This window comes from Larimichthys crocea, chromosome XVIII, assembly GCF_000972845.2.
Source record: "Larimichthys crocea isolate SSNF chromosome XVIII, L_crocea_2.0, whole genome shotgun sequence".
NCBI lineage: Eukaryota > Metazoa > Chordata > Actinopteri > Sciaenidae > Larimichthys > Larimichthys crocea.
The window spans coordinates 18,636,640-18,648,633 of record NC_040028.1 but is presented as its reverse complement, the minus strand read 5'-3'; the positions used below and the strand labels follow the sequence as shown (position 1 = coordinate 18,648,633).

Here is an 11,994-nt window from a genome sequence, read left to right as displayed (position 1 = left end):
TGTGCTCATGTTTTCCCCTCAACAAGTCAAACCTGATGTATACAACAAAAAAAAACAAAAACAAAAAAAAACACTTGAATACATCACAGGAGGTTCTTTATGTGGGATATGGCACCTGGTAATGAAACTCAAGAAAATATACACTGCTGTAGAAAAAAACTGTCGTGTTTTGGCAAAGAGATTTCAACACTCCCAACAGTGCATGAGAGAAAACAACAGAAGAAGAATCATTGGGTCTCTTTATCGTCGAGGATTAACTGCTTAGCTGTTTTTACTTTTTTTTTTGCTATTTACAGTATTGCACTTAAACTGCACACCATTGCATTTCAGTCTGACTGATGCTTTCTTCTTATTTTCAGAGTTACAAAAAAAAGAGAAGAAAAAAACAAACAAACGCATGTATACCCTTTATCCAAGATAATGTCCTTTTTCGCTGATCACATGACAATATCAAACCCCAACCCCACCCCTTTTTAATTAGTAAAGTAGTATCTGCTTGTAGTGCCATTTGTAAACACCCACATACAAGACCTGAAGTGCAAAGGCTATCTTCACTTCTTTACCCAAGATACGACACGACGAACGGAAAAAGAAATCAAGACAAAAAGAGAGAGAGAGAGAGCGCCGCGAGAGAAAATGCAAAACCGAGTCACGCCGACGCATGCCCAGCAAAACGCGGGAGAGAACATCCCTCCCCTCTGCAGCGAAAGGAAAAAAATGAGTTGTTGCTTTCGTTATAGCACAAGTCCAGAAGAAGAAGAAGAAGAAGAAGAAGAAGGAGATCAAACCGCAATGGAGACCCTTCACTTTGTAGGTGTCAGGGGGGGAGGAGAGCGGGGGGAGAAGTCGTGGGCATGTAAGGATGGCAGTGTTAAAAACAGTTGTTGAGCGGTTTATGTCAGGTGTGTGGATGGGAGGCCAGTCCCAGAACGGTCCTCCATTAGAGCTCATGCACTTGGCAGCAGCAGGGAAACACAGTGGTTGGAGACAAATATGGCCTTTTTTTTTTTTTAATGTTTGCTTTTTTCTTCGTTTTTCTAAGTGGAGGGGGGTGGCGAGGGGTCACGGGAGGTGGGGTGGGTGGGGGGGTTCGTAAAAGGTGAGGAGCCGTTCCAATGGTGGTGTTTTTGGGGTCTGTTCCCCCCCCTCGCCCTCCCCTCCCTCCCGCCCTCACGCACACACACACACCATGCTCAAACATTGTCAACATGGCTGCAGCCAAGCGTCAGCTGAAGGCTCTGCTTTTTTTTTTTTTTGGGGCCCTGCTGCTGCCCTTTGCCAGTTTGCTTTGTTCTAACGTCTTCTGGTCTGACGGGCCCCGGCCTGGCCCTCAGACAGACATCCACATGTGTTTGTACGGTCCTTGGGATGTGATCTGTGCCTGGAGTGGACTGAGCCACTGGCCCCGCAGAAGTCCTGCCTGTTGGGGCGAAAAGTAAAAGGTGATTTCATTGGTATTTAATTACCGTTCTCTCTACAAGTGGTTTGTTTTGGCAGCTGGTTTTGTGACAATTTTCTCGCTCCCTCCTTCTTTTTTTTTATTTTCTTCCTCCACTGTTCTCCCCCTCTCTCTCTCTCTCACACACTCTCTCTCCCCCCTCCTCTGTATGTGTTCCTCTCTTTCATTCTCACTCAGTGTTTTTGTTTAGTTTAGTTTTAGCTGTGAGTGTCACGGCCCTTTCACAGGCTCAGTCTTGTGTGAGAGGCGATTATGGGCATCAGGCGAGCGGAGGGGCAGCCCGGTGGGGTCAGAGTCCCAGAGCCTCGGCGTGTTTTCTTGCCTTGAGTCGCAGGTCGGCGATGCTCGAGTTCTTGCTGTTGCTTTTGGCGGCCGCCGCCACTGCCGCTGCCGCGGAGGCCGAGTCGGCAAGAGACGCGATTGGTAGTCCAAAGGGAGGGGGCGGGAACATCAGGTAGGGAGCGTGAGCGGCCAGGTGAGGGTGCAGGTGAGGGTGGGAGTGGGCTACCCCGTCTAACTGGAGCTGGGCTTGGACCTGCGGAGCAGCGAAACACAAAGTTAGTCAGCGTGGACACCTCAGGCCTTGAGCATGTGTGTGTGTGAGATTTTGGTTTCACAGTTTGACACTATTATATCCCCCCTCAGATGTGACCCCCTCAGAGCTGTTGCTTACAGTGTGTTTTCTAAGAAAATAGTTCAGATCTGCACTCTGCGCTTTAGCCCCTTTTTTTCTCACGTCAGCTATTCGAAAAGTTAATGAATCATACATTGCTCTCAGACACCACATCCAATTTACTCGTCTAGAATCAAAGTCTTTCTAGGACCCAGAACAGATTTGTTTAATTCAGACTGAGGACTCTGTTATACCCTTGGAAATATGCAGTCTTGTTACCCTGATTATGTATTCAATTGCATAAATAAACAATTTTGCATTAAAAAGATATTCACATATTTGGAGTTATAAATATTTATCCAGACATATTCCTGAGTCGGGTGGGGGTGGAGGGGGGGACCATAAGGAGCATAGAATATCAGTTTTCACATTCTTGGCAATTATTTTATAAGAAGTAGGTGAAAATTAAGCATCCCCTCACTTCAGAGGGAGCGAGCTGAGCCTGTTGCCATTCCTCATGTGTTTCAAACACCACAGGAAGAAGTGGGAAAACTCAAGTATTTCATGCTTTCTTCTCCAACCAAAATAGAACGATTTAAAGTCAAAGTTTTAACTCCACTAAATGTTGTTTTTTCTTTTTTTTTCTTTCCCCCCGCTTCTCATATCGGAGTAAAAAAATACTGAGGATGACTTAAAGTCGAGGCCGTTAAATTAAAAATGGTTGAGAGTTGCTTAGCAGCGCTGCGGTGGCATCCAAACAAAAACCCCCTCCTGCACACACACACACACACACACACACATCTCATTTACCAACAATCAGGTAACAAACTGCAGCTGTGGCTGTATGTATAGCACGATTACATGTGATCTGAACGCGTAAGCACTGATGGGACGACCAAATGAAACTTCTGGAAACTTGATTTAGTGAAGTGTTTGGGGGTACAGGACAGAAACGGATCCATCCCTCACAAAAACAGGTGGCAGACCTTTGACGTGCCTGTGTGTGTGTCCTGTTTATATCCTCACACACACACACACACACTCACAGCTCGCATGATTTTTTGCTTTTGGCAGTTTTATCTTTACTTTATGGTCGAGACTGAAGAAGAATGAGAATGAGTCACATGACCTGAATGTTTCAGGGGCCAGATTCGACCCTCATACCGTGTAGTTACAAGTCGTGCTCCGTGCCTGACCAAACCACAGCCCATTCACTTGTTTTAAATGCGTATGCCGCATTGTAATATCAAGCTCAAGCCTGTGCGTGCTGCTCATTTCGACCTCAAATAGCATGCCTATCTCGGTATGCAGGCCTCAAGCCTCCACAACCCTGCCAGTGCAAGCTCAACGCCAATATCCATCAGAGCCCACTCCATTCCTCGCTTTCATCATCTCTTTTATGTGCTCGCGCCTGCCGCACTGTTGGCTTAATTAGGCCGCTGCTTTTTCACGAGGGTCAAGCAGACAACACAGCAGCCGGGGACGCAGAAGCAGATAGCAGCAGATCAAATGTCTGCTCACCTCTCTCTCTCTCTGTCTCTGTCTCCCTCCCTGTGCAGCCTGACCCTCTCCACGCAGCCACGAGGTGAAAGGTGCACTGAGGTCTGACTTACACCCCCCCCACCCTCCGACACACACACAGACACAGTCTCTCATCACTTGCATCTAATAGCTGCACATGGCTTATAGATTCATTTGAGTCTGCAAATATAGAAGGCCTGCTCTGACTCTCATTCCAGCACAGCAGCTATATGCATGCACAGAAACACACACACACACACACACACATGAGAAGCTTCACACACTCCGAGTCCTCAGTCTTTCAGCCTTACATTACAAGATGCTGAGTAATCATCTTTTTCCTTCTGAACTTTTTTAACTTTCATGTATTTAATTCCGCCTGATTGGATGTTTCCAGATTTTTAAAGCTTCATCATCACCCCCCCACACCACACACACATACACACACACACACACACACACACACACACAGGCTTAATATAGAAGAACATGGGCTTACCTGTTGGAAGGGCATCCGTAGGGCACCCATATTGACATAGGGTGCTACTCTGCATGCGTCGAGGTGACTGCCGCCGCCCAGAATAACACCTGGAGAGAAGGGAAAGATGTCTGTCAGACAGCCAGACAGTTGTTGTTATGTGAGATGAGGAGGTCACAGTTTTTTGTTTTTGTTTTTCCACATGCAGTTAAAAATTGTGTCAATTTGTAAAAAAGCTAAAAATAATAATAACTCAAAAGGAAAAATATAAAAATCATTCAGAAGGTTAAAAAAAAACTAATTTTTACCTTTGTGCATCTGGTTTTCTTGTTTTCGACATTTTGCTCTTCTGTTCTGAAACCACACCTGAAATTTAAAAAAAGCAAATGTGAAAAACAAGAATAAAAATATACAAAAAGAATTTTATTTTCACATCAGATGTTATTTTAATAATATTATAATGAATAGACAGGGCAGTTATTTATAACAGATGAAAAGAAAAATCACGGGTATGTTACAAATGAGCAGATTCAATATTATTTAACTGATTGTGCAAAAATATCAATAAACGGTTGGAATAAAAACAGAAATATTTATTTATAGGATATAAAAATGTTTGTTTTTTTTAAGAAAATAAAATCCTGAAACGAAACCACATCAACATTCAGCTTCACAGTCAATTCTTAGATAATAAAACAGAATAAAACGACTATAAAGTCCGCGCACACACCGTGTGGGAGTATTATAAGAATATTATGACGATATTTAAAATATATTTAAAAAAATAAAAACTTCGTTAACCACCTTCCAGTTCGCTGACTTGTCTTTGAAGCTGCAGGCTGCGGGCCACGCGGCCCTATTGTTAATCACCATCAACCTAATTTGCCTCTCGGTGAATAACATTATCTCCCCTCCCCTCCGACCCCCAGCGATGATTATCATTTACAGATGCGAAATTAGCGCTTGGACCACAGAAGGACGCAGACTGATGATGGTGATGATGATGATGATGATGATGGTGATGACTCAAGGTGCCGTGGAGCCATTTTGAGCTGCGTGGATCGGCATTGTGTCGAAACAGGCCAGTCGATTATTACTGTTTATTAGAGACACAAGTGACCTTAAAATAAATATAAATCTATTGTTTTAGGATTTTTTTTAAATGAGGCCACATATATAATTTTATAGAAATATCGCGATATAGAGACGTCATGGAAATATTTGGGGATAAAATTTAGAATTCAAGTGGCATAAATGTAAGGTGCTTTTTTTATTTGTAGCAATTAAACGACATTATTATTATTATTATTATTATTATTATTATTATTATTATTATTATTATTATTAATAGACTCACGCTGTCGTGGGTGTGTAGTTCTCAGCCACACAGCGGAAAATGATGGTAGAAAAGGTGTTTATGAAGATCCCAGGTGATTTTGCATACGCACACAATAATCCCTCAGATAAATCAAGGCTAATATTAGACGGGGCCCGAGATCAATTCCAATTACGTGCCAGTATGTTAAGCAAAGTGAACTACACTGGTTCAGACAGTTATTTCTTCATTAAGGGCCACTCAATGATGCGCTTCACAAATACCCTAATCTCATTTCCTTTTTGATTTTTTTAATAGAGACAGTGAATAATGACATTTAATTTAGCAGCGCGCCAGAAACCCAAAGATATTAGTCCTAACTGAATTACTGCCTGCTCCTCACCAAGCTCTCATAACTTTCAATTAGATTCATTGACAGCTGCTCGGAGCGCAGGTTCACAGCCTGCAAACAGCCCCGGCTGCGATTCACTCTCACTGAATCTGCAGAGAGCGTGTGGTGCCCGTGCCTGGAACAAGAGGGGGGCCCTCAGAAAACACACTTTATTTTTCAGAGGGAGACTATCAACGAGCTGTGCGCGTCCGCAGTCATTTTACGCACACACACACACTCGGCCAGATTTACATCAATTATTTGAATGCACACACTATAAACTTTATTAGTAATTGTTGTAATGTTACACTCGTGTCCATGTTCGGCTTTCCAAATGGTGGGCTTATAAAAGCTCTTATGATGGGTCCGATTAGAGAGCTGAACAGCGGCAGAGTTGGGCCAGAATTGAGTTATTTCTAATGTGTTTTTATGGAGACACTACATCAAGCCAATGGCAGATATTACAAAGAAAATGAGGAGGGATACGAGTTGACATGAGAGCGCGTCCCCTGAAGCAGCCATTCAGGCTCTTCATTCATTTTAATCATTGCTGGAGATTTTTTTTTTTTTTTTGTCCTCCCCAAAGGCTGCTGGGATCGTGCAGGCCTACACTGCTGCGAGTCCAAGAGGTTGTTGCATCCCGCATTTTAAACACACCGTGTGTAAAAGCGTACACACTTTCTGTATCTTTATGTGCAGGCAACTTGTTTAATACGCCACAGAACACACACACACACACACACACACACACACACACACACACACACACACACATTTGGTCTAAATATGAAGAATCCTAAACAGATCCAGTCTGAGCGCGCAGGCACGATTTGTTTTGCAGGATTCGTCACAGTAAAGTTACAACTGCACTGCAAAGAATATTAAGACACCGCGAGGAATGAAATATTACAGATCCAATAAAGTTCAAATAACAACTGACCACAGACACACACACACAGACACACACAGACACACACACACACACACACACACACACAGACAAATCCCACAGGAATATCATAAGAATATTTTAGATCTGTGTCTGTGTGTGTGTGTGTGTGTGTGTGTGTGTGTGTGTGTGTGTGTGTGTGTGTGTGACGTTTATCTCTCGTCCTAATGAGCTTTTGACAAATTGTTTTTTGCACGTTTCAGGACACACACACACACACACACACGCTGTGATCTCTTTACACCACAGAATAACCAGGATGGAAACTCGCTTCACGTTTAGATTTTTTTTTTTTTTTGCACGATTTAAACGCGACACGTGGCTCTGCAGAATTTCGCTTTTAATTCTTGCAAGCTCGAAAACACGCAAACTGGACTGTTAAAGAAGAAAATGCATCCTCGCAGGAACAGTTCTAAATATTTCCGTTTGTTTTAGAAGTGAATCAATAAAAGATAAATCCATAAAGTCAGTTTTCGTGCAGCACGGCTGTCTCTTAATTACAGCAGTGCTTCGTTGGCATAATTGGAGCGTTGATGCCACTAAAGCGACACACACACACACACACACACACACACACACACACACACACACACACACACACACACACCTCCTGTATGAGATCTGTGAAGAGCCTAAAAACACCAGGAATATTGTGAGTGACACGTCAGGACGCCGCGCACGCTGCAGGCACAGCACCGATCCCTGCAGGAATATTATGAGGAGAAACATGGATCCTTGTTTGTTGTTCACACAGAAGCCCCGGTGTGATCACCGTCAATCAGATCAGTGGGTGAAAGAAAGAAAAAGAAAGAGATCCTCTCACACACACACACACACACACGAACACACACCTGCACTCTGGCCTCGGACAGTCCCAGCCTCTGGCTCAGCTCCTCTCTCATGAAGGCGTCCGGGTAGTGCGTCTCGTCGAAGAGCCGCTCCAGCTCGTTGAGTTGCTCCAAGGTGAAGTTAGTGCGACTCCTCCGCTGCTTCAGTTTGCCCTGTGCATCCTCGTCCTCCGACTTCACGTCCTCTTTTTTCTCCTTACACTCGTATATCCCTGTTAAACGGCCCGCGGGTTATGGAGGGGAGGAAGAAGGAGAAGAAGAAGAAGAGAGGATGCGTTTAAAATCTGGACTTTACGCATTCCTGGAGGAGTCACACAAACATGCACACACACTCTCTCTTATTCACGTCACACATGCACATTACTGGGCCCCCCCATAGTCTACACTGAGCTCTGTCAGGGGCCCAAGGCCTGGCAATTTGGCACACACATTACACAGCCTATTTCTTCTTCTTCTTTAAGAGAGAGAGAGAAAGATGGAGAGAGAGAGAGAGGAAGAGGGAGAGAGAGAGAGAGAGAGAGGCCTGTGGCTGCATTTCCAGCCTCCATAAGTCAGTGCGTAATGTCAGTGCCGTTAGAAAAGTAAATCAGTCAATAAATGGCATGTAAGCCTAATGAGGCTATAAGCGAATTAAAGAGCAGAAAATTAAGGCCCGGCTGAACGGGGAAGATTTAGGCCTAATTACTCTGCTGCGTACAAAAAAAAAGAAAAAGACTGAGCTTATTTCTGACTAGGAATAAAAAATGTTCGACTTTAACATTTGAGTCCAGCAGAAACATTTAGATGAAGCGTTTCATTCAAATGTTTGTCAGCACAGAGGCTATTCTATGTGTTTTTATTGTGTTAGGTGTTATTATGAGCGCCTTAATATTAATATTATTATTGACAGGCTTCAGAGTGCTGCAGACATTGGCCTGCTTTGGTTTGTTGCTCTTTACTTTCACTTGTTTTTTTCCTCCACACAACTGAAAGTCATTTAATGTTGTGATATTGTTCCCAAATGAATCCCATGCACACAGAGCTACAGGACACGTCGTCCTCCTCTCTGAGCTCGCGTTAATAATCTGTATTAAATACATATAAAAGGTAGAATAATAGAGCAGAGTGCTCTAGCCTTTTTCTGGCTCCTGTGTCAGGATAAATATAGAAACGAGTTTTTAAAAAATCACTCACTAAACGTGTAAAAGTCTCCCCGAGGCCTGCTCTGCTGTCCCACTCTGCTGTTTAACCAGTTAATGAATGACAGGCTTTTTTAAAAAGATAAAAAAGAAAAGAACTAAAATCTATTTTAAAGAAGAAGTGTTTTTGTGTTTGTGTGTGTGTGTGTGTGTGAGATACTTAAACTACACGAGTATATAAGGAGCCTGCTGGCTGTGGGTTTGTAGGGGGGCACTGCATCACAATAGTGTCTCAGTTCAACTTTGAAATAATAATAATTAGGATATAAAATGTGTTTCAGAATCCAGAGTAAAATACTGCAGCTGTGAAAGAAAATAAAGTGCAGTACAAAGGACTTGCACACACTTTAAGAATCATCCTGCAGGGTTATTATAGCTGACAGATCATTTGGTTAAAAAGTGCCGTTAAAATGAGGTTAAACTCTAAATTAGACGCTTCACATAAAATGAGATTATTTTATAAAAAATTAAAGCAGCGATGATTTTTTTTTTCTTTTGGCCAAAGACTGAAACAATCAGCAAATAGTTAAAACGCGGAGCAGACGGAGGGCCCGCCTCCTGCTTTGCAAAATAACCATTGTAACATTAATAATGTGTTTCTGTGATTCACTACAGCGTTTATGTAAACACGGCTCCGTTTTTACGCACGGCGTTTGGAGAGATATGCAACAAAAAAAGAAAAAGAAAAGAAGCGTCGCTCCCGATTCAAGACAACTGAACTTGAGACATTTCCCCGACACAATACGGAGCATTTTCCTCCGATTTAATTAAAAATCATTACCTTCTGTCGCCCTCGAAACATTAAAGTCCTTCAGTTTCTCTTTTTCCAGCTCGACATGGTCCTTGAACAGATGCACCGGGCAGTGGTTGCCCTCCGTTATGTCCTGCAGGTTTGTCTCCGGGCTGCCCAGCTCCCTCGCCCTTGTCAAGCCGCTCTCCAAAACTTCCCTGTACGTGATACTCTCTTTGCTGCTCTCCTTGGTTTTCTGATCGAAAGATTTCGACACAAATGCCGTAAGTTCTTCCATGGTCGGCTCTGTCGCTCAGTAGTGGTCCTGGTCAGGGAAATCCACCGTGAATTCTCGGTTATATACCTTACCGTCTCTATAGTACCCAGCCACTGCTCACAGATACGCTCTTTTTTGGAGGCTGGCAGCCGCGATAGATAGAAGGGGTGGAGAGGAGGTGAGATCACTCCTGCTGTTGTGACTGTGTATTTGAGAGCACACTATTTATACACGGCCACCTCAGCCCAGCCCCCCCACCCCTTCTTCCCCCCGATCTCTGTGTCTTGAGCAATTACAGGCCGGCTCGACTTTGCAGAATTCAACTTTCAGCAGCTTTTTTTTTTTCTTCTTCTTCCTCTTCTTCTTCTTCCACAAATCAATGATGGAGCTGATGGAGGCGGTTAATTGAATTACGGGGTCATTAAAATGCCCACGGTGGCTCACTCCTGCGTGGAAGGCTGGATATGGCTGTTATGTCTAATTAATTCGGCGAAAATTTAATTAACGCGATTAAGGAGATACAAATGCTGGGTTTGTGTCGGTAGCCCCCTTCGGTTTTTTGTTGGTGTTTGTTGAGTTGACTAATATGTTTAGAGGCTAATCTGTGCGTGACACGCTCCATAAAGCACCTATAACCTCTGATGTGTCAGCTGATTGGACTTAAACTTCTCTAATGTGGAGTTCGCGCACGATGAGTCCAAAAAAAACAAAAAAAAAACGCACACATGGAGAGGTTTGGCAAATATCAAATCAGAGTTTAAAATGGATCATTTATTAGAAAATAGTGTCCAATCTTGAATACTTTAAAACATCCAACTGCAGCTGAGTTTAGTTGATATCTGTCAAATTTAATTAGATCACAATTCTTTGTTTTCTGCTAATTTTACGCACGAAATTTTGATTTTTTTGGTGACATTTTCAAAGTATTTCCAGCTCTTTTGCCTTCTGTAAACAAGAGTCACATCAATCTAAATGCAAACTGTGAATCATGAGGCAAAGCAGGCAACACTGAACAGCAACAAATACACAATAATCACTGGATAATGCTGTAATTAATATTTGGCTGTTATAAATTCAGGTCCCTTTTGAGTATTCACTTGTAATCCTTTGTGGTTTCCGGTTACAAATATGGGCAACAAATCAATAGATATCAGCAGTGAAAAAATGTTCCCTCTATTTACAGGATTTTCATGGGAATAAGTGAGCCCATAATGGCTTAACGTTATCTAAGTCGTTCATCAGTCCACCACACAAACACAAAAGGCCGGGAGAGGAGTGTGATCCCCTGGGTCTGCCGCCCTGAGCGGCCCGCCACTGTGAAAGTCTCATATCTCAGCTCTCTAATGACTCGGTTTGATGTCTCTCCATTTATCAGCGAGCCCCGCTTCACATCACTGCGGCTTGACGCACAAGTCGAGGTCTCTCCCTTGTGCCATGAACTGCGCCTTTTGTTGTTAATAGACCTAAATCCTCTTTAAGACGCAAATCTGCGCTCCCTGTCGTGTGCCTAGATATCACCCCAACACAATAAAAGTGGCGTTTACAAAAGGCGCACGTGTGTGAAAACGAAATAATCCACCATCAGGGGCTTGTTTAAAAAAAAATAAAAAATTGAAATTAAAGGAAATATCTAACTTTTACGCACGGCGTCTGCACGTGCCGATCAGCTGTGGGGTGTAAAAAATGTTTATTACTGAGATGTTTTTATCTTTATTTGATCTGTGCTCGTTTTAGTGCGTCATTTAAAAAATACACTGTTGGATATGAAATCATTACGCACAAACAGAAAGCCCAGATCACATTCTGACATTTCTTTATCTAACAGTTGTTGGAATTTATTGATAAGCAGCGCAGATGAAACTACATTTCTGGATCAGATAAAAACATTTGGAGTGAACGGTGTATCCAACAGTAAAGCTCATTAACAATTGTTAATATTCCTCCAGAATAATAAAGGAAAACATATCGCCAGAAGGCCTATATAGGCAGTGCATGTTTAATATGAATGACGAACACAGAGCCCAATTAAAATAACACAACATATGCTAAATGTAGCATTTGTAAAAAAAAAAAAAAAGAAAAAAAAAAGTATTTTATATTATTTTTTATCACACTGTATTTTGATTTTCAGCTCATTAGAAGACACCAGCAGTAAAAAATGTCCCAGTCCCATTTTTTATTATTTTTTTTTATTTCTCCCTTAACGATTTCAAAAAATGATTGCATGTAATCTCA

At 42.6% G+C, this 11,994-nt stretch overlaps 1 protein-coding gene across 3 annotated transcripts; it reads right to left on the bottom strand.

Annotated features, from left to right (window-relative positions):
• Nucleotides 1-1,218: 1,218 nt before the first annotated feature.
• Nucleotides 1,219-9,986, bottom strand: shox (shox homeobox). 3 transcript variants are annotated; one of them, XM_027290712.1, is made up of 6 exons: nucleotides 9,534-9,986; nucleotides 7,578-7,786; nucleotides 4,380-4,437; nucleotides 4,093-4,202; nucleotides 1,782-1,994; nucleotides 1,219-1,420 (listed from the first exon to the last, which is right to left on the bottom strand). In XM_027290712.1, exons 1-6 carry the CDS (start codon nucleotides 9,778-9,780, stop codon nucleotides 1,331-1,333), a joined length of 927 nt encoding a protein of 308 aa, XP_027146513.1. In that variant the 5' UTR covers nucleotides 9,781-9,986; the 3' UTR covers nucleotides 1,219-1,330. The 3 variants fall into 3 exon arrangements, with proteins under 3 accessions (XP_027146513.1, XP_027146514.1, XP_027146515.1); XM_027290713.1 differs by lacking the exon at nucleotides 1,219-1,420 and having other exon boundaries at nucleotides 1,642-1,994; nucleotides 9,534-9,984; XM_027290714.1 differs by lacking the exon at nucleotides 1,219-1,420 and having other exon boundaries at nucleotides 1,642-1,994; nucleotides 4,093-4,181; nucleotides 9,534-9,981.
• Nucleotides 9,987-11,994: the final 2,008 nt, after the last annotated feature.